Source organism: Tamandua tetradactyla, chromosome 21 (assembly GCF_023851605.1).
Source record: "Tamandua tetradactyla isolate mTamTet1 chromosome 21, mTamTet1.pri, whole genome shotgun sequence".
Classification (NCBI taxonomy): Eukaryota; Metazoa; Chordata; class Mammalia; order Pilosa; family Myrmecophagidae; genus Tamandua; species Tamandua tetradactyla.
The window spans coordinates 55,631,513-55,654,859 of record NC_135347.1 but is presented as its reverse complement, the minus strand read 5'-3'; the positions used below and the strand labels follow the sequence as shown (position 1 = coordinate 55,654,859).

At 40.1% G+C, this 23,347-nt stretch overlaps 2 protein-coding genes across 5 annotated transcripts in view; one reads left to right on the top strand and one right to left on the bottom strand.

Annotated features, from left to right (window-relative positions):
- Window positions 1-23,347, top strand: part of IQGAP2 (IQ motif containing GTPase activating protein 2) — a 312,092-nt gene that overhangs the window by 217,386 nt on the left and 71,359 nt on the right. For all 4 annotated transcript variants that reach the window (XM_077139395.1, XM_077139392.1, XM_077139393.1 and 1 more), the window contains 2 exons: window positions 6,911-7,074; window positions 21,282-21,372. In XM_077139395.1, coding sequence (XP_076995510.1) covers window positions 6,911-7,074; window positions 21,282-21,372 — 255 coding nt within the window. The remainder of the gene's footprint in view (window positions 1-6,910; window positions 7,075-21,281; window positions 21,373-23,347) is intronic.
- On the bottom strand, window positions 12,803-13,893 carry F2RL2 (coagulation factor II thrombin receptor like 2). The gene is given in 3 exon segments (XM_077139396.1): window positions 12,803-13,462; window positions 13,465-13,644; window positions 13,647-13,893. Coding segments are annotated over 3 exon segments (1,041 nt in total). The 3' UTR covers window positions 12,803-12,848.

Sequence of the window (23,347 nt, the reverse complement as noted above, 5' to 3'; positions counted from 1 at the left end):
CCAGTAAAATAGCCACTAGCCACACGTGACTATTTACATTTAAATTAATTAAAATTTATAAAATTAAGAATTCAGTTTCTCAGTCACGTGAGGCACATTTTAAGTGCTCAGTAGTCACATGTGGCTTGTGACAGGCGTATTGGACAGCGCACTCAGGGAACCTTTCCATCATTCCAGAACACCCTGCCAGATAGTGCTGGGTTAGGCTGACCTGGAAAGTCCTTCTGCGGTTCGTTCGCACAGTAGGGAGTTGTTTGGTTTTGTACTGTCTCTGATTTTGCATCCTTTACAGAGCGATGAAGTAATTAGCAAGTGGAATATATGGAAACCTCCCTGCGCTTCCGTTTTCTTTTCTTGTATCGTCTCTATGCTACTTTCTTCTTACTAGGTTCTGGTATTCTGTGGTTCCATCGCCTAAATATCTTGGCTTTACTATCTAACATCTGAGTAAGAGTTACACTCGAAATTAGCATTCTGGCTGCATCTCATATGCAAATTACCACCACCACCCTTTTTTAAACTTTATTATTGTTTAATATAACATACATACAAAGCAAAGAAAGAAAAAAGCAATAGTTTTCAAAGTACTCTTCAACAAGTAGTTGCAGGACAGATCCCAGAGTTTGTCATGGGCTACTATACCATCATTTCAGATTTTTCCTTCTATCTACTCCAGAATATAGGAGGCTAGAAGGAATAAATACTTTTTTTATCATCACAATCGACTTTTTTGCGTGTAGAAAATAACATATATACAAAAAAAGCAATAAATTTCAAAGCGCATAGCAACAATTAGTTGTAAAACAGATTTCAAAGTTTGATATGGATTACAGAGTTCCACAATTTTAGGTTTTTACTTCTAGCTGTTCTAAGATACTGGAGACTAAAAAAATATATATCAATATAATGATTCAGCAATCATACTCAGTTTTAAAAGCCTATCTTCTCTGTGTAACTCCACCATCACCTTTGATCTTTCTCCCACTCTTTAGGGGTATCTGGGCTATGCCCTATTCTAAATTTTTCATGTTGGAAGGGGCTGTCAGTAATATGGGAGATGGAACTAGCTGATGTTCTGGAGAGGCTAGCCCCTCTAGGTTTCAGGACTTATCTGGTCCAGGGACCCATTTGGAGTTTGTAGGTTTCTGGAAAGTTACCCTAGTACTTGAAACTTGTAGAATCTTATATATTGCCCTAGGTGTTCTTTAGGATTGACTGGAAAGGTTTGGTTGGGTCCTCCCCCCACTCCCCCACCCCCCACCTTTTGAAGACAGCTTAGTTGAAATATAATTTACATGTAAAATTCACCCTTTTACAGTGTACAATTCAGTGGTTTTTAGTATATTCACAAAATTGTGCAACTATCAGCTTTATCTAATTCCAGAACATTTTCATCACCCCAAAAAGAAACCCTGTACCCATTAGCAGTCATTCCCTGTTCCTCCCAACCCCTACGCCGTGCAACCACCAATCTACTTTGTCTCTCTGGATTTGCCTATTCTGGACATTTCGTAGAATCTTAAGATATATGACCTTTTGTGTTTGCTGGATTTGACTTAGCATAATGTTTTCAGGGTCCATCTATGCTGTAGCATATATCAGTACTTCATATTCCTTTCTGGGTCAAATTATATCCCTTCACATGGATACATTTTGTTTATCCATTCATCATTAATGGACATTGGGTTTATCTTAAGACTGCCATAACAGTACCACAAATTTGGTGGGTTATAACTGCAGAAATTTATTTTCTCGCAGTTCTGTAAGCTTAAAGTGTAAAATCAGTGTCAGCAGGGCCATTCGCCCTCTGAAACCTAAAGCAGGGAATCCTTCCTTGCCTCTTCCTGGCTGCTGCTGTTAGACAGCAATCCTTGATGCCCCTTGCCTTGGTCCTACTGCAGGTGGCTCTCTGCCTCTGTTGTCAAATGGCCTTCTTCCCTCCTGAGTCCATGTGTCTGCATCCAATTTTCCTCTTCTTCTAAGGACAGCCGTCATAGTGGACTGGAGCCCCCCAGACCAAGTCTGTCCTCATCTTAACTAATCACAACTTCAAAGACTGTTTCCAAACAAGGTGGCATTCATAGGACCAGGAGTTAGGACTTGAACATGTCTTTTTAGGGGACACAATTTAGCTCATAAAAGTTTCCACTTTCGGGCCCTTAGCAAGATTGACAAAAAGAAGAAGAGAGAGGATGCAAATAAATAAGATCAGAAATGGAAGAGGAGACATAACTACTGACCACACAGAAGTAAAGGAGGTAATAACAGGATACTATGAACAACTTTACGCTAATAAATACAACAATTTAGATGAAATGGACGGGTTCCTGGAAAGACATGAACAACCAACCTTGACTCAAGAAGAAATAGATGACCTCAACAAACCAATCACAAGTAAAGATATTGAATTAGTCATTCAAAAGCTCCCTAAAAAGAAAAGTCCAGGACCAGACGGCTTCACATGTGAATTCTATCAAACATTCCAGAAAGAATTAGTACCAACTCTCCTCAAACTCTTCAAAATAATCGAAGTGGAGGGAAAACTACCTAATTTATTCTATGAAGCCGACAACACCCTCATACCAAACCCAGGCAAAGATATTACAAAAAAAGAAAACTACAGACCAATCTCTCTAATGAATATAGATGCAAAAATCCTCAATAAAATTCTAGCAAATCAAATCCACCAACACATTAAAAGAATTATACATCATGACCAAGTAGGATTCATCCCAGGTATGCAAGGATGGTTCAACATAAGAAAATCAATTAATGTGATACACCACATCAACAAATCAAAGCAGAAAAATCACATGATCATCTCAATTGATGCAGAGAAGGCATTTGACAAGATTCAACATCCTTTCCTGTTGAAAACACTTCAAAAGATAGGAATACAAGGGAACTTCCTTAAAATGATAGAGGGAATATATGAAAAACCCGCAGCTAATATCATCCTCAATGGGGAAAAATTGAAAACTTTCCCCCTAAGATCAGGAACAAGGCAAGGATGTCCACTATCACCACTATTATTCAACATTGTGTTGGAAGTTCTAGCCAAAGCAATTAGACAAGAAAAAGAAATACAAGGCATCAAAATTGGAAAGGAAGAAGTAAAACTATCACTGTTTGCAGACGATATTATACTATACGTAGAAAACCCAGAAAAATCCACAACAAAATTACTAGAGCTAATAAATGAGTACAGCAAAGTAGCAGGCTACAAGATCAACATTCAAAAATCTGTAGCTTTTCTATACACTAGTAATGAACAAGCTGAGGGGGAAATCAAGAAATGAATCCCATTTACAATTGCAACTAAAAGAATAAAATACCTAGGAATAAATTTAACCAAAGAGACAAAAAACCTATATAAAGAAAACTACAAAAAACTGCTAAAAGAAATCACAGAAGACCTAAATAGATGGAAGGGCATACTGTGTTCATGGATTGGAAGACTAAATATAATTAAGATGTCAATCCTACCTAAACTGATCTACAGATTCAATGCAATACCAATCAAAATCCCAACAACTTATTTTTCAGAATTAGAAAAACCAATAAGCAAATTTATCTGAAAGGGCAGGTTGCCCCAAATTGCTAAAAACATCTTGAGGAAAAAAAACGAAGCTGGAGGTCTCGCGATGCCGGACTTTAAGGCATATTATGAAGCCACAGTGGTCAAAACAGCATGGTATTGGCATAAAGATAGATATATCGACCAATGGAATCGAATAGAGTGCTCAGATATAGACCCTCTCATCTATGGACATTTGATCTTTGATAAGGCAGTCAAGCCAACTCACCTGGGACAGAGCAGTCTCTTCAATAAATGGTGCCTAGAGAACTGGATATCCATATGCAAAAGAATGAAAGAAGACCCGTATCTCACACCTTATACAAAAGTTAACTCAAAATGGATCAAAGATCTAAACATTAGGTCTAAGACCATAAAACAGTTAGAGGAAAATGTAGGGAGATATCTTATGAATCTTACAACTGGAGGCGGTTTTATGGACCTTAAACCTAAAGCAAGAGCACTGAAGAAAGAAATAAATAAATGGGAGCTCCTCAAAATTAAACACTTTTGTGCATCAAAGAACTTCATCAAGAAAGTAGAAAGACAGCCTACACAATGGGAGATAATATTTGGAAATGACATATCAGATAAAGGTCTAATATCCAGAATTTATAAAGAGATTGTTCAACTCAACAACAAAAAGACAGCCAACCCAATTACAAAATGGGAAAAAGACTTGAACAGACACCTACCAGAAGAGGAAATACGGATGACCAAGAGGCACATGAAGAGATGCTCAATGTCCCTGGCCATTAGAGAAATGCAAATCAAAACCACAATGAGATATCATCTCATACCTACCAGAATGGCCATTATCAACAAAACAGAAAATGGCAAGTGCTGGAGAGGATGCGGAGAAAGAGGCACACTTATCCACTGTTGGTGGGAATGTCAAATGGTGCAACCACTGTGGACGGCAGTTTGGCGGTTCCTCAAAAAGCTGAATATAGAATTGCCATACGACCCAGCAATACCATTGCTAGGTATCTACTCAAAGGACTTAAGGGCAAAGACACAAACGGACATTTGCATACCAATGTTTATAGCAGCGTTATTTACAATTGCAAAGAGATGGAAACAGCCAAAATGTCCATCAACAGAAGAATGGCTAAACAAACTGTGGTATATACATACGATGGAATATTATGCAGCTTTAAGACAAGATAAACTTATGAAGCATGTAATAACATGGATGGACCTAGAGAATATTATGCTGAGTGAGTCCAGCCAAAAACTAAAGGACAAATACTGTATGGTCCCACTGATGTGAACGGACATTCGAGAATAAACTTGAAATATGTCATTGGTAACAGAGTCCAGCAGGAGTTAGAAACAGGGTAAGATAATGGGTAATTGAAGCTGAAGGGATACAGACTGTGCAACAGGACTAGATACAAAAACTCAAAAATGGACAGCACAATAATACCTAATTATAAAGTAATCATGTTAAAACACTGAATGAAGCTGCATCTGAGCTATAGGGTTTTTTGTTTTTTTTTTACTATTATTACTACTTTTATTTCTTTTCTCTATATTAACATTTTATATCTTTTTCTGTTGTGTTGCTAGTTCCTCTAAACCGATGCAAATGTACTAAGAAACGATGATCATGCATCTATGTGATGATGTTAAGAATTACTGAGTGCATATGTAGAATGGTATGATTTCTAAATGTGTTAATTTCTTTTTTTTTCTTTCCGTTAATAAAAAAAAATTAATTAATTAAAAAAAAGTTTCCACTTTTTTTGGCTGTTATGAATAATGTTATTATAAACATTCGCATGCAAGCTTTTGTATGGACATACAATTTAAATTATTTTGGGTCATGTAGCAACTCTGTTTATCTTTTGAGGAACTGTCAAATTGTTTTCCAAATTGGTTATACCATTTTACATTTCCACCAGCAATGTATAAAGATTCCAATTTCTCCACATCTTTACAAATACTTATAGTTTGTCTTTTTTATTATAGCTATACTAGTGAGTATGAAGTGGTATTTCTCGGCTTTGATTTGCATTTCTCTAATGACTGATGATGATGAGCATCTTTATTTATATTGGTCATTTGCACATCTTCTTTGCATAAATGTCTATTCAAATCCTTTGCCTATTTTTCAGTTGGGTTATTTGTCATTTTATTATTGAGCTGTTAGTAATTTGCATATTTCAGATACAATTCTCTTATCAGATATGTAATTTGCAAATGTTTTCTCCCTTTCTGTGGATTGTCTCTTTACTTTTTTATAGTGTCTCTTGAAGCACACAAGGTTTAATTTTTTTCTTTTACAAAGTTTATTTTGATGAAACCCTGTTCATCTATTTTTTATTTTCCTTTCTTTTTTTTTTTTTGTTGTTGTTGTCATAGCTAAGAAACCATTGCCTAGTCAAAGTCATGAAGATTTATTCCAGTTTCTCCTGAGAGTTTTATAATCTAACAATTACATTTAGGTCTTTTATCCATTTTGAGTTGATTTTCGTGTGTGGTGTGAGTTGGGGTCCATCTTCATTCTTGTGCATGTGAATATCCAGTTGCCCCAACACTATTTTTAATAAAGACTATTCTTTCCCCTATTCACATGTCTTGATTCCCTTGCTAAAATCAGTTCACCAGAAATGTAAGGAGTTATTCCTGGACTCTCAGTTCTTTCCCATTGATCTGTATGTCTAAGATCAAGACATCCTTATGCAAGTCCCACACAGTAGTGATAACTGAAGCTTTGTGTAGCTTTGAAGTTGGGAAGGGTGTGTCGTCCAACACTGTTTATCTTTTTACAAGATTGCTTTGGCTATTCTTGATCCTTTGCATTTCCATATGAATTTTAGGATCAACTTGTCAATTTCTGCAAAAAAAAAAAAAAAAAAAAAGAGGGAAGCTGGGAATTTAATAGGGATTACATTGAATTCTTAGATTAATTTTGGGAGTATTGCTATCTTAATGGTATGGTCTTCAAATTCATGAACATAGGATGTCTTTCCATTTATTTAGATATTCTTTAATATCATCCACATTTTGAAATTTTCAGTGTGCAAGTCTTGCACTTTTTTTTGTTAAATATATTCTTTAGTATTTTGTTCTTTCAATAACATTGTAAGTGGAATTTTTTTTTATTTCAGTTTTGGATTGCTCATTCTTAGTATATAGAAATAGAATTGATTTAGTATTTGAACTTGCATCCTGCAGTCTTGCTACACTCATCTATTAGCTCTAATAGTTATTTTTTCTTTTGCAGATTCCCTTCCTTCCTTTACTCATACAGCTTTTGACTATATGGTTCCAGATGACTTATACTTTATTATGACTTAAAAGGAAAACTTTTTCTTCCTTTTATAGGTATTGTGGCTGTAGGGTACATCAATGAAGCTATTGACGAAGGGAATCCTCTGAAGACTTTAGATTCCTTACTGTTGCCAACTGCTAAGCTTAGAGATGTGGACCCAGGCTTTGGCCAGCACTACCAGGATGTTTTATACAACGCTAAATCACAGAAGCTCAGGGTAAGTCTCAGTATTGGTGACCCATTTCGCATGAAGCTTACCGCAGCTTCTCCTAGCAATCTCCCCTAAACCTACATGGAAGTAATAGGGCTGATTTTCCAGGCGCCAGCACGGGGCAGAAAGTGGCTGTAGGACTGCGTAACGCATCTGTTCTCGTACCAGAATTCAGGTGTACGTGAATTCTCATTCAGAGCTCAACTCATTGGCTATTTATACATGTGCCTGTACATAGTATAGGCACAGCATCAGTAGGGAAGAAAGGGATACAGAGGAACACGCAATCCCATTGGAATGCTCTCTGTACTTATCCCTCAAGATGCTTAGAAACTCATTGAGTCAATGAGCATTGTCATGATGAATAGTTAAATAACCATAGAGATCAGTATGTGGCAAAGTGTCAAAATGATGGGTTCACAGAGGAATTCAAAGATGGTTGGGACTGTTGTAGGCTAGATTTCTAAGAGAAATTGGTATAGAGATAGAACAGGGGCTGAGCCTGGAAGGTGTTGGGTAGGTGGTTGGAGACACAGGCTGATGTAGGCAGGTCATGCAGTGCTAAGTGGGCACCACCTCAGCTGATGCTGGGCCTGGGAAGACATTGACCCAGCCTGGGTCTTCTTGAAGAGTAGAGGGTTTTATCTGGCACCAGGGCTTACATTATGTTATGAGGAGTCCCATAGATCCTGGCCCCTGTCGGAAGAGTGCTGGGCTGAGTGGGGAGGCTTATATGACCTGTCACCTGAGAGTGAGACCACCTGAGACCCAGCCATCTGTGGCTGCCATGTCCTTGCACAGCCAAACTGGGAAGGAGTGGGCCTCTCTCCTGTATGGAACTTTAGAACCCAAGAATTACCTCATCTGAAACACAGAAAACATCCTTAGCTAGAGCAAACCATTATGGAGCACCTCCTGTTTGCCAGGCATGGTGTCAGGTACTTCGGATCTATTGTCTTATTTAGTCCTCATAGCAGCCCTATGAATTAGTAGCATTACCTCTGTTTTACAGATGATGAAACCAAGGCTAAGTAGTTTACCCAAAACCGCCCAAGAAATAATTAGTTCTGGGATTACAGTCCAGATCTTGATTCAAAAACCTGTGGTGTTGTGAATTAATGTAGACAGAACAGGAGGTTTGCTACAGTACTTTTTGTAATGCTAAAAGACCAGAAACAGCATCAGTGTCCATCAAAAGGGGAATGATGAAATAAATTTTAGCTTATACATTCAGTGAAATGCTATATAGCCATTTAAATGGAGGAGATCTGTATTGAACATAACCTTTAATATGGCTATTAAGTGAAAATATGCTTCCACGTGTATAAAATGGGACATATAGCCTTATATGCATGTGTCTGTATGTGAATAAAATAGTTCTGAAAGGTTAACTAGAAGCCTGTGCAGATGGGAGACTCCTTCGTCACACTATGTATTGTTTTGTTTAGACTTTTTGTTTTAAGAGTACATTTGTGAAATGATGATCATGCATCTATGTGATGATGTTAAGAATTACTGATTGCATATGTAGAATGGAATGATTTCTAAATGTTGGGTTAATTTCTTTTTTTTCTTTAATTAATTAAAAAAAAGAGTAAATTTGTTACATAGTCAATGTTAATGAATTGCTGAAAAAATCACACGTAAATCACGCTGTGCATTGCTGAGCTGCCTCTGTAGAGGTGGTGGACGGCGCCCCCAGGTGGGCCTTCTGGCGGTCAGCCCCTGACAGGCCTGGCGACAACCCTGCCTTCGCCTTCGTGCCTTACCGAGTCCCTCCCGTGAAGCGTTCTCATGTGATCCTCGTAGCAGTCGGGAGAATGAGAGCTGAGGCTCAAGTGCAGTGCCAGGCCCAGGGCACAGCTGGTGAGTGGTGGGAGACCAAGGACTCCGCCACGGCCCAGGTCCCCACATCCCGGGTGGGAGAAGGAAGCCGTGAGCACGGAGGGTGTCCTCTTCACAGTTTCCCGCGTGTCGTGGCTGTGGCCACGGCACATCATCAGCACTGACAGAGTGACGTGCTTTTAGAGATGACAGGTACCTCTCACATCTTGGCTGTGCCACAGTTTAGCTTCTGGGCTCCTCGCCAGCTCACCGCATCGCTGCCTCAGTTCTCCCGCGTGAGGACGGAGGGAGTAGTACCTGTCCCACAGGATTGTGCTGAGGGCTGAATGAGAATAAATAGTGCCTCGAGAAGGTGCCTGATGTGGCTAGGATTGTTGTGGGCCCCTGATCCTGCCCTGCGGGTGGGGGTGACGGGGTGCCTCCAGCCTCCGTCATGCAGCCCCTGCCAGGCGCGGGGGGCCTGCTCCGTGCACACCGAGGCCGGGCGGTCCGCAGCCGCGGGCAGTTGCTCTCGGAGAGGAGCCTGTGTCTGCAAACCCAAGGCCCTTTGTGTGGAGGAAGCATTGCTTCGCCCCGGAGCCTTCCAGGGTAAGGGCGCGCGATGAGGATGGAAGTCCCCGCAGCACGTCGCCGGGAGCCACGATGTGCCCGGCCGGTCCCGGACGCCCTTCCTAAGTGCAAAAGCAGTAGCTTTAATGGTATGGCGAGAATATTAGTTATGGAGCAGGGACCTCTGAGTTCTAACTCATGCATTTACCCACTATATAAAAAAAAGAAACTATAAAATTAGGGCTTGACTATATTGGCATTGCCAACGGATTTCAAACACTATAATTCCAAGAAATGAAATAGATTTTAAATTGCTGTTTTAAAGTTTTCTTACTCAGCTGCATTACTCATGAGGCTTTCTTTTCTTAGCCTGTTCTCTTTCCGTGGAGAAATCAAGTTCTGTCATTTGCTTGGCAGGGTCTTTGTTTTTGTTTCTTAACCTCTGCTATTTTGATATCTGGAAATTTCAGATTGTATTTTCATGGTGCTAGTTCTGTGCCTTCCCTTCCTAAGGTCTTCCCTTAGGAAATAATGGAATGTATTGCTGGTACTGTCAATACAAGGTATAAACCTTGTGCCAAAGTACCCAGCTGTGGAGAGCCACCTTGGGTGCCGTCTCCAGAGAAAGGTTGCTCAGTTTTATTGAAGATTGGGGACAGTGCTGTGAGGTGGTGTGGGTACTTGTCCTCTTTAACGGTACTTACAGTAGAACCTTGGGTGGACACCCAGTTACTTTTGTACCTTGCGTAATGGGGATGTTGGCACATTCTTAGCAAAGTGCAGCACCTTTCTTTGTTTACTTGAGGTTTCACTTGTGAACTATTTTTATATTGTGAAGGCATTGCATGGGGAACGTATGAATTATTTCCCCAGGAAAATGTCTGCTTTGTTACTTGGATGTTTTCTCCATAAAAATTGTGTTTTTATTTATTTACTTTTTATTTTTATTGAGAAAACAACATACAAACATTCTTACCATACAAACATTCCATACTTGGTGCACAGTCAGTGGCTCACAATATCATTACATAGTTCTAGATTCATCACCATGATCATTTCTTAGAATATTTGCATCACTCCAGAAAAAGAAATAAAAAGAAAAAACTCATACATACCCCTTACCCCTCCCTCTCATTGACCACTAGTATTTCCATCTACCCAATTTATTTTAACTTTTGTTCCCCCTATTTTTTTTTCCTATACCCCTCACTGCTCCCTTTCATTGATCACTGGTAAAAAATGTGTTTTTAAGTGAAAATTTTTGTATCTCTTCCTAGTTACAATTGTAATTCCTGTAAAGGATGCGCCAGGTAGAAGCCATAGTTGATAGGAGAAAGAGTGTATACTTTGCCAATGTCTCATTAAAATGATGACTGCCATTCTCTAAGCTATGGAAAGTCTTTTACATGTTACTCTAGGAAGCTCTCATCCAATATGTAAAAATGTTCTTCATAGCACTGTTTGAAATAGTGAAAAACTGGGAAACAATTCAATTGCCAAAAAGTAGATGAAATCTATTTGTGATATTCATATGAGGCGATTTTAAATGCATGATCTAGCAGTGCTTATAATAGCATGAAAATATCCAGTATTATGTGGAGGGGATAAAAGGAAATTGTTGAAGGATAAATACAATCTACCATTTGTATAAATTTTCATGATATGCAAGATATTATATATGCTCATGTAGACATACATAGTAAAAATAATTTTATTACAGTTGATAACTTTTTCTGCAGAAGGCAGTTCCTACCAATGAAGTTTCTGTCATCTGGGAATATATTTTAGGTTTGTTTTTCATGTTTGCTTTGGCATTGACCTGGTTTCTGTTCTTCACATAAATATACACATACTGTAAATGGTCTTCCTGTGCAAATTGTAACCCGAGTCTAATGAAATACACGTGCAAGAACTAAGAAAGCTCTGTGCCCTCAAAATATACATTTAAATAGGGTTTTTATTCTTTTAATATTACGAAGTATATGGCCAGCGTATGTTCCTGTAGACCTCTAAATGCATCTCAGCGATCCTTCCTGCTTTAAGTGCCCTTAACCCCATTCATGTCCTCTCATCCCACTTGTACTACTGACATCCCGCCTTCTGTCCGGTCCCTGAGCTCAAGTCTCGGCCTACAGGAACATGATGCACATTTGTAACAAAATGTCATTGCCACATTTAAAACTGCGTAAAGGAACAGAACCAGTGGAGGGGTTGTTTTAAATGTCTGAGAGACCTTGTTAGTATATTCTTAGGTTAGTTTTCTTTGTTTTCTTTTTTTTTACATAGCCAACCCACCCCGTGCCATACGGAGCACCTTGTCCTTTTAGTGTGAATTTAGTGGACTTTCGTGTTGTGCAGATGGTTTGGGTTTTCATTCATGCATGCAGCAACACAGTGTGGTTGCCACAAGAATCACATTGCCTTCGAGGAAGGGAGAGGAGAAGCACCTTCTCCACATGTTGCTTAATAAATATTTATGGGATTAATATTTCAATAAGTGATAGAATGAAAGCACCAGAAATGCTTTGGAATTGCAGATTAGAGCAATGGCATTCTTAGCTAAATGACATTTCTAGCCTGATAATCAGAAAAAAAAAATGGTCCATCGAAGCCTACAAAAGTTGGGTAATTGGGGCAAGGATGGTAAAATTAAGTTTCCAGTCAGAGGCAGGGACCAAGAGAGGAGAAATCAAGATCCCAGCAAAGTGGGGATTTTGCATGCAGGATTACCAGGAGGTAAGAGTAGAGAGTTAGCACTGAATGTGAGGCTGAAGATTTATAATTCATTCTAGGAGCAGTGGCATATCAATGAAGGTTGTTAGCTGGGGTTTTGAGTGATGTATTCAAATGGTTATTTGAAGAAAATGAATCTGTCACTGATCTGTGAAGTGAAGGATAGGTTGGCAGTCAGTAGAAGACAAAAACGGGACTGGGAAAAAGAATTAGAGAGTGCTGGTCAAAGCGAGATACGTTACAAAGATAGAATGTGCTCATGAGGCAGCCACCAGCATGGGTCAATGGAAGGCAGAAGAATAAAAATGATGCCAATTTTCTATGATAGCAATACCACTGACAGAGTAGAGACAAGAAATGGAGAAGAAAGAACTTTATTTGGAGATTTAAGGAGTTTGAAGCATCAGCAAGGCGAAGTGGAAATGTGTAAGTTGCCATAAAGAAAGTGGTGATGGCACTTTCAATGCAGCCTCTCCTGCATTGATATTTTTAAAATACTGATATTTAAAGAAAAAAAAACGAGTGCTTTTGTTGTGATGATTGATTTTGAAGTGCTCTTTCTTAAATGCTCAAAAACGGCAGTGTTGACAGAGCTCCTTGCACTATTTGTGTTATTTCAAGTATTATGTCCCACACCTGGCTTTCCTTGTTCTCTAAGATGGTTTCACCATTGTAGTATAGGCAGTGGAGTGATCTGTGATTTTTGACATGAGAAAATGAAGGAATGGATCTAGGCAACTATTCAGGCTACCGAGGCACAAAGCTATGAGGTAGAGGAAGTATAAGCCTTCGGTGTTACTGTAGTAGTAGTCAGCACAGTGGATGATGAGTACACTGTTGCTTGGAGCAAAGCACGTGGTAAAAATCCCGAGGATGAGGAGGCGTGCCTTAACGTACCACAGCTGTCTATGATCATATGCTCGAATGATGGCTGTGTAGCGGTGGATAATGACCACAAGTGAAACTAAGAATCCAAAGAATGCCAAGGAGATGAAGTAGTAGAGTTGGAGAGAAGATGAGGACTCGCGTGTGTTGTGGCCGTCACGGCAGGTGGCGATGCCTGCTCAGATGAGATAACACACCTGCTTCAGGATGAAAAGCAGCAGCACGTAGAAGAAAACCATTGCCCACACCAGGCTGCACGTTAGCAGGGCAGAGGTGCGCTTGGGCAGCCCCCAGGAAGTGAAAGGATGGGCGATGGCCAGGTAGCCACTGATGCTAATGCAGGCGAGAAGCAGGGTGGAGCAGTACATGTTGCCATAGAAACTGTGATGACCTGGCACATGGGCCCCCCAGACACCCAGTTGTTCCCACCGAGATGGTAAGTGGTCTTAAAGGGCAGCGTGAGGCAGAAGAGAAAATCCGCAACGGCCAGGTTGGTGTGGAAGATGCTCACGCAGGTGGAGCTGGTCTTGAAGATGAGTCGCATTGGCCGCATGCCAACTGCAAGACCAGGCTGCAGGCTGCGGGCAGCAGTTTGGTGCTTAAGGAGCTGCTCAGGTACTCCTAGGCGGCATCGTTGACGTGGAGATTTGAAACACTTTATTCTGGACGCTTAATGTTTTTAGTCACAGTGGCTCCTGACCAGCCTTCTACTGCAGACACCAGGAACCCTTCAAAAGAATTTGAGGGAGCTCCGTGAAACGTCCTAATATGATATGAGGTTGGCTCTGCCCAGTGGTTTGTGTCATTTTCCATGCCTATAATTTAAAAAGTATTAACACATTCATTGCAGGGCATTATGTATGGTTCAGGAGAAAATAAAACTATCTTATGCTACATAATTTCTGTAGTTGTAGAACTGACTTAAAACTTGTTATAGGCAAGCATGTATCTAATATGTATCAGCTGCCCCAGCATGATGATAGCAGATGCAGATGCTTTTAAAACTGGATGACACAGTCCTTGCATGTAGACAGTTTATGTTATTGTTGGGATAGACAAGCAAAGCATATCAGACCAATATAGGCCAATGTTGCATTGACTATAAACAAGTCTAGATGTTCAGACAAGAGTAAGCCACCTCAGGTGTTTGAGTGAACTTCTAGGAAAAGGTAAACTGAACAAAGATGAGCAAGGTTCAAACATTGATTCTGGTGACAAATGGGCAAAGGGATAATGTGGACTGGCAAGGACCTGCAAGCATCAGATAAGGCAATTCAGCAAATGTTTATTGCATACTTATGTGCAGTGGTTTAAAATTTCAAGTAAACCTCATCCCTGTCTCAAATTAACTCTCAGACTGTCAGAGAAGGTGCACACAAATGCGTTGTGTTGTACTGTGAAGGTACATCTGGGAAATGAGGTTTAAAGAGCAAGATAAAGAGCCAAATCCCTGAAAGTTGTTTGTCCTAAGAAATTGTGAGCCTGTTCATGAATGCTGGGAATTCGCACACCCAAGAGCTTGAACAGGAGAATGTCCATTTTGGTAGACAGAATAGTGCCTCCCCTACACCCCAAAAGACGGCTGCGTCCCAATTCCTGGAAACTGTGAATGTGACTTTACATGCCGAAACAACTTTGCAGGTGTGATTAAGTTAAGGATTTCGAGATGGACTCCTGGGTTATCTGGGCAGGCCCAGTGTAATTACAGGCTTCTTTGTGAGAAGGAGGCAAGAGGGCCAAAGGCAGAGATTGGAAGATGCTATGCTGTTGACTTTGAAGATGGAGGAAGAGATCACAATCCAAGGAATGCAGTTGTCCTCGGAAAGCTGAAAAAGGCCAGAAAATGAATTTTCCTGTAGAGCCTCTGGAAAGAATGCAGCCCTGCCCACACCTTGTTTTCAGGACTGTTGCCCTCCAGAATGAGAAGATGATAAATCTGCATAGCTTTAAGCCACTGATTTTTTACAGAAGCCATGGGAAGTGAAGACAGTCATTTGACTCCAGTGACAGTGTAAAGAATGGATTGAAAAGGTAAGAGATTAGGGACAAGGGGGCCTTATTTAGAGGCTACTGTAATGTTTGAGCACTTGATGGAAAGGAGATGAATCTGAGAGGGACTCAGTGTCTTATTGGCTTTGGAGTGATGAGAGCTGGGCGGGGGACAAATGGCTCCAAGGTTCCTACTCCAGAGGTCTTGAGAGTGTAGAGGGTACCTTACTCTGAGTCGGTCTCAGTTGTCCTACGACCGACTGGGGTCGGGGGACAAGTGGACAGGACTGGGGAGAAGCTAATATCTCAGTTTTTAATATCACTGAGTTTGAGTTGCTGGAGGGTGATTAGTGTGTAAAATGTCCAGCAGCAAGTTAGAAAGTTAGAAAACTTAAGTTTTAAATGGCCAGACCTGTTTATCATTATGTAGTTTGTCCATAAATTAATCTTTGACATACTTAGAATATAGATTCTCTTGAATGTCTAATATTGTCTTAAAATGGACTTTGATCCCTAATGTAAACCCCTCATACTTGTCGATTAAAAATGCCAGTTACATCTTTCACGATGATCTCAGAATTCCTAGTTATTGAAACTTTGAGGTTAGCGTTTAATGACATTGAGAGCCAGTTTCTCTTCCTGCTTGCATCTCTAGGATTTGCCCTGGGGTGAAATTGAAGCTTCTCTCATAAACCAAAGATTGCACACATTGAATACCGCACGTCAAATCGAGGGGGGCATCGCCAGAACAAGTCGGGATATGTGGGGATCAGCTGTCACTTAAGGAAAGGTAGAGCCATAGGCAAGGATAGGAAACTTGGGGGCCACGGGTCTCTGTGCCTGCGTTTGGATTTGACCTTTGAAGGCATGCCATATGAGACTTGAGTTCGGCCACAAAAATCCGTCTGTTCATTTTTGTTTTGTGGAAAAATTCTTGCCTTTAGCTTCATCTAAAGAGATGTGCCTTTAAAGACAGGCACAAAACTGGGAAATGGTGATTTAAGAACACACTATAGAAGTTATTTCCCTTTCAGGATTTGATTAAGGGAGCTGTTGAAACCGAGTGTTTGTCAGTTTTCCAAAAATTCCTGTGATTAATACATTGTGCCTCAAAAACATATGCTAAACAGTGACTGCCTTTTGTGAAAAAAACAGCTTGATTCTGTTTTCCATTAGCATTCTAGATCTGGTTCCGATGAGGTCTTTTATTCCTTAAAGCCTTGTTTTCCTTAGGAATACTAGCCATTAATTAATTAATTATTTATTTATTTTTACTTCTTGTTTGAATTCTTTATACATTTCCCCCACTTCTTGCTTTTGTCACACTCCACTAATATTTTGAAGGCACAGGCCTGTGTTCTCTTGCGATTCTGCTACTCCGCGTTTTGGTCCATCTTCTCCCTAGAAGAGCACCTGCCTTACCTACCTCCCTTGCTGATAAAGCCCACATGTGCCTCTCTGCTACACAAGCGCTCTTAGGGCTTTCCTACAGATGCCTGTGGACTCACTTACCGTGTCCTAGGGCTGTGGTAACAAAGCACTAAGCTTTGTGTTTATAGTTCTGGAGCCTAGAAGTCTGAAAATAAGGCATCTGCAGGACCGTGTTCCGTCTGAAACCAGAGAGTAGCTCTCTGTCTGCCTCTTCCTGGCTTTTGGTAGTTTGTGGCAAAACAATCTGCCCCACTTCCCAGCACATTGGAGTGTGCCCTGGCAGTCAAGCAAGTGTGGATACAGACCTGTCACTAACTGGCTTATTCTTGAGCAAGGAGAAGTTTACATTGTGATGAATGAAAGAGGAAACACATTGAGTGGATAATTGTATCTGGGAGATCTTCTTAAAAAAAAAAAAGAGACATATCTACGGGTTGGGAGAATTCCCTGCTATCAGTGAAAATCAGAAAGATATTTCATTTGGGAAGCATTAATTTATTAGCATCACTGGCTATTGAAAGAAATGACACTCTTTCTGGTAATATTCCTACATCTGCCTCACCAGGAGGTATAAAGAGGGTTTTTAAAAAATCCTTTGAAAAAGTACTACCTTGGCTGAATCCAAGAAAATTCTCAGAAACCAGAAAGCTTTTGACAAAATTGATTCTTGAATTAATTGTGGATATAAAAAAATCTTGATTCTACCACAACTATTGAAATTTCAGCAGAGAACCCTTAGTCGTTGCTGAGATTTGAAAAGGGTGAACAAATTGTAAATAGTCGCCTCCTGATTCTACCATTTACTATCTAAGATCAAACTCTGCCCTTTTGGTTTGCAGTTTGCTGAAATGCAAAGAAAGTTCGGTTCCACTAACTTGTGCCAGGACAGTAGCACCGTATATGATCTCCCGCAAGAAAAGAGCTTACCGCCTTTGACACAAAGTGGGTGGCAGAAGCAGTAATCCAGCAGGAGCAAACATGGGAGTTTTCATTTTGATGACCTGAGTCCCGTATCTCAGATGTTATCAAGCATATGAAGTGACAGAGCTCGGTTTTGCCTCAGTCGCGTGTGTTAGCAGGAAATGGAAGCCCTGTTCCCCAGCAGTGTGCTCTCCTGTGCTCTTCCAAGGAACGTGCCAGGTCCTTTGCAGGAAAAGGGTGTGACACCACTCCTCTCAATACGTGTGATTGGCCAACAGGCCTGTTATGTTATCCCTGGAGAAAGTCTTTTAACTCTTACCCTCCCCAACCACTGGAACTCCCACCCCCCACGTTTATGTGCATTCAAAGAATGGCAGAAAATATATAGTCCTTTACAGGAGTAAGCTGGGAATAGTTGCTGGGTAACAGTTTTTCATCTACCCTGTGTCTCGTTTTTACCCATTTTTAAAACACAGTTCAAGAGTGTAATTTCTGCTTAATAACGTAGCTATCAGAAACCTTTTCCTTTTTCCTCCCAGCTTTTTCAAATCTTAATTTTTGAACTCATTACCTAATTACACATTAAATAATTAATAAAAGACAAGCATTCTGAGAAGTGAAAATTGGGTGTATGATTATACTGAAAATTTTCCAACAAGGTCTGAATTTCACAAGAATGCCTGCAAGAGCTTGATATTTATTTTTATTGTTTTATTTTTTGCCAGAGCTTGACCTCTTCTGATACTGTAATTCAATAACTCTGTAGGGTCAGATAACTGGCAGATTAAACTAAAAGTGTAATATAACATTAATGTACAGAGAGCCCCTTTTATCACATCAATGTTAGCAATCAAGTCTATATAAAAGTTTTTATGTATAACTATAGTCTAGAGGATGTGATTTAACATTAAACTGCACTGTAATAGGTTTTCCTGTAATTTATGAAGTTTAAGGTTAAACTCCAAGCCAAAGAACCCACAGCCTGTTGGCTATAAAATGCAGCAAGAACCAGAAAAAGCAAATTCCAAAGAAGACTTAAAGCTAAGGGATTGAACTAGGAAGGAATTTATCTGTGTGAGCTTCTCACATCTAGATTAAATTTCATCAAACCAAGATTTTAACAATCTAGCGGTCAGTGTATAATACCTCAGCTACATAGCTGAGAATGCTATATTGCAGAAAAAAATAACAAACCCCACAAAATATTGAGGAGGGTACTTATTTATTTAATGAAAGTTTTTCTAGGAGTCCTCTAAGTTCAAGAATTTATTACTTGACTTGCACATGGCCTAGTTTCTGTTCGTTTAATCTATTTGTAATCCATATGTTGAACAAAACTGTTTAGCTGGAGATAGAGGCATGGCCATCCCAGAAGTATAAAATCTGTTCCATTATTGCAGTGAGCAATTTGAATCTCTTACCTTGGTTGGATTCAGCTTGTTGTTGATTTTCCATTTACCCTGAGCAACCATTTGTGTCACGGTTTAAACCATTGACTTAAATTCATTTGATTTACAAAGTTGCTCTTTGATTCGATTTGTACAGCTGGTACTTTAAGCTTTCAAGTGGGATTTTCACATCCTTCTCATCTGGATAAAAGTTTATGCTGGTGTATCTTTTGCAGTGATTAGTTATGAAGGAATATGGGTAAATAACCTTCAAAAAAATGAGGCAGACCAATAAACTTGACTAGAGTTGTTGTTGTCGTTTTTAAGGCTGTCACCTGGGGAGTGTTGGGTTCTCCTGGGGCTTGGAAATAGAGATAAAACAGTTCCCACTTGGCTGTTTCTTCCTCCTCTCCTCATTGCCTTCCCACGTTGAGTCCTGTCTGAAACTTTCTCATCCATTCTCGAAATAGTAAATCTTACTTACAGCTGGCTGATCTAACTGAGCTTGCAGAAGCAGGCACCTCTCCTTCCCCAGTGGTCTCTGTCAGCCCAGACCTTGCAGGAAGTAGTAATGACAACATATTTTGTCTCATTTCAGAGCCCTTTCCATATACATCATCTCATTTTAGCCACTGAGGGAATTAGGGCTAGAAGCCTGCCAAAGGAGCGGGAGAATGTTCTCTCCTTCCTGCTTATGCCCCTCCACCTGCCTCCACCTGCCCCTCACCATCCTCCTTGCATTTTAAATGACAGAGTTGCTTTTCCAGAGTACCCTGTGGCTCCAAGGTAGATATTGTCAGGTCCATGTGTCAGCCTGGCCAGGTGGTGGTGCACAGTTGTCTGATCAAGCAAACACTAGCCTAACCATTACTGCAAGGATAGTTCGTGACCGGTTAATAAACCAGAAATCCAGTTTATTAAATCACCAGCGTGTTAATTGCACCTATGGCTGATTGCATCTGCAGTTGGCCAAGGGGATGTTTTCCACTATTAGTGATGTTTAATCTAATTGGTTGGAGGCTTTAAAGGAGAAGTCAGAAGAGAGACTCTCTCTCCTCACTTCAGCCAGCCAGCTGCTCCTGGGGGATTCCTTGAAGACCTTCACCAGAGTTGCTAGTTGCAACCTGCCCTGCAGAATTTGGACTCGTGCATCCCCACAGTTGCCTGAGACACTTTTATAAAACCTCATATTTTCAGATATCTCCTGTTGGTTCTGTTTCCCTAGCAAACCCTGAGTAATGCAATAGGTATTGCCATTTTTAAAATGAGTGTCTCCCCTTCCCTGAAAATACTTCATTTCCATCAATCAAAGTTACTTGGGATGTTCTGAAAATGATCATGGTGAAGAACACACAACTATGCGGTGATATTATGAGCCATTGATTGTATAATATGGTTGGACATATGTGTGGACATATTTCTCAATAAAAATATGTATTTTTAAAGGTTTCTTACAATCTTGAACAAGTTTTAGTAAAACGTGGTTGCTAGCCAGGAGCCTCATTTAATACATTATGCTAGCACCATATTATAGTAGGATCATCAGAATCAACCCAAGGGTGAGATAGTAAGGATAATTCGGTACATTTTAATTGCTATCCCTTTTTTTCCGAAGCCATACTTAACTTCTTACTCTTTCCTCTCCTTGCAACTCAACACCCTTGCTATAAGTGAATGCTTTCTTGGCTATCTCCAGATTATGTATCTATGGCTAGTATTGCCCTGATCACATTGTATTATCATTATTTCTTGACATATTTGCCTCTTCTACCGGAATGATAGGTCTTTGGAAACAATTACCAACTTTTATTTTAGTTTGCTTGTTCTTGTTTTTATTTTTGTCTCTGTGTCTAGTAATTGTCAAGTTTCACTGTGTTTCCTCAAATTTAGAATTTCCCTCTGTACTTTGGAGCACCTTAGCACAGAGCTCGGGAGCCATGGTTATGGAATGACAGAGGAAAATGGTATTTGACTAAGGTAGTCAGAGAAGGCTTTTTGGAGGAGGTGACATTTGAGTTGAAACATGGATAATGAGAAAACCAGCCAGGGGGTGTATGGTGAAACCAGAAGGGTTAGTAGATTAGATCTTTGGAGACTCACAGTCCATGGGAAGGAAAGTTGTGTTTCATTCTAATGGCAAGAGCCATCCCATTGTGAGGCCATCATCGCATTCTCTGTAGAGGGCCACTGTGGTTGAGGGCAAACGTGGAAGCAATGAAAGCAGATAGGGGACCATGGCAGCTGTGCAGGTGAGAGTTGATGGTGGCTGGACCGTAGTGGGGTGCCCTGGAGACGTGAGGAGTGGTTTGATTTGGGGAACACTTTGTAAGTACCTTTTACAGTACAGTACATGCTTGGTAGTTGCTGAATAAAAAACTGTGGAAATTAATATAGAATGGCACCTGAAAAGCAGTTGTTCATTCTGTGTCATCATTCACTGTCCTTTCTTCTGTCCTATGATATTGTTCCCAGGACTCTGAGAAAGCTTCTAAAGTTCTCTGGCTGGATGAGATCCAGCAGGCAGTGGATGAAGCCAACGCGGACAAGAGCAAAGCAGAGAACTGTAAGCTCTCACCTCCCACCTCCTTAAGCTTTCACCTTCCACCTCCTGAGCGCTCACCTTCCACCTCCTTAAGCTCTCACCTCCCACCTCCTTAAGCTCTCACCTTCCACCTCCTGAGCCCTCACCTTCCACCTCCTTAAGCTCTCACCTCCCACCTCCTGAGCGCTCACCTTCCACCTCCTGAGCTCTCACCTTCCACCTCCTGAGCTTGTCTTGGCTTTGGGTGACTAAGGTCATGTAACTTAATTTCTGAGGAGTTTTTGAACTCTCTTACCGAGTTTTTTAGTTCTTGAATGTTTATTTATATAAAAATAAGATGAATTGTTTATACTGTTTTTGGTGATTAGGTGCTATCTCCAGCAAAATTTCAGAATGCTATTGAACAAAATCCAGAAAGCAAAAAAATTATGTCTAAGCTTTCAGATTTCATAATTGTCCTTTAATCTTGATCCTTAGAAAACTAGCCCCTTCTGCTTAATAAATTCTTATCTTCCCTCCTTTCATGTCCTCAATTATTCAAAATTTTTATTTTAAGCCTCTATTCTTGAGGAAACAAAGTATGAAAATTCACATGACAATCTAAAATAGATCCTAAATTGGTATACTAACACTCTACATATACTATGAACCTCATAAATTAAAATGAGATTCCTAAGAATAGAATTCATTAACCCTTCCATTCAGGGCATCATTTAGTCTCTCTTCTGTTGTGTCAGGTCATAGAACACTGCTGAGACCCTTCTCGCCCCACCGATGTGCTTTTAAACCTCAGAAGCATTTGCAAGAAGCATCTGGTTTCTATTTCCCTACCGTAGAAAAATATTGGTATTTCTCTAGCCTGAACTTTTATACTTTAAGGGACTTTGGAGTCTTTTCCTTCTTTTTTTTTACATGGGCAGGCACCGGGAATCGAACCCTGGTCCTCTGGCATGGCAGGCGAGCATTCTTGCCTGCTGAGCCACCGTGGCCCACCCTGGAGTTTTTTCTTTCTTGCAGTCTAGTTCTTAAGGAAAAAAAATTAAAATTGAGCCATATCTGTAAGAGATTTAAATATAAAAATAAAAGCAGCTATAGTTCAAAGAAATATTTTTTAAAATTAGATTGTAATAGACACTCAAGTACCCTAAAATGGTTATGATTTGTGCATTCTCGCACATTTAAAGTCCTGCTATCTGCTTCCTCTGTCCTGTCCCTTGGCAGAGTTGATACACGTTATTCTACAATAAATAACAACAAAAGAGATGTTCTGAAGGTAAAGACCATGTCTATTCTGTCATTGAGATAAGAATTTTCTGGGTTTTCTACAAGGAATTTAATCTTATTTTTAAAGCATTCTTCATCCTTCGCAAGAAGACTTGAAACAGATTTAGGTCATCGACTCTAAGCATCAAACCTATTCCCATGTAATTTGGTAAAAGAAACTGTGTGGCCCTTTTATTTTACCACGGGCATGATTTAAAAGGCGGAGTAGCCCAGATCTCCTGCAGTGTGGCCCAGTGTTCATTTTCAGTGGAGCATCTTGCTTGCCTAAAGTAGGTTTGCCTCCATTTTGATTCCTTAAAGCAGTGTTCTCAACCTTTTTTTCCCCCCATTTTTGCCCCCTAAGGAACCTTTTTAGACACACATCCCCCTTTCTAGAGCTCACCACTGTGAAATTTTAATACGGTCATATATCTGTTTATAGATTGGTCTGCACTTTGTATACTAAAAAGCATGTTTTTTTCCACCCCCTCAATAAACAATCGTTGCCCCTTTGGGGGAGATATTGCCCCCACTGAGAACACATGCCTTAGAGAGATCCTGCTGGTGTGTGACTAAACATGTAAAGCAAACATTTTGAGGTCTCTTAGGAGATTAATGAGAGGTTTCTTAATTTGTTTCTTAGTGGAAACATACTGACTTTCTGAGACCGCTTATCTGACATCATCAACTATCTGAAACGTAACCACAAGCCTGCAGATTAAACATCAGCAGT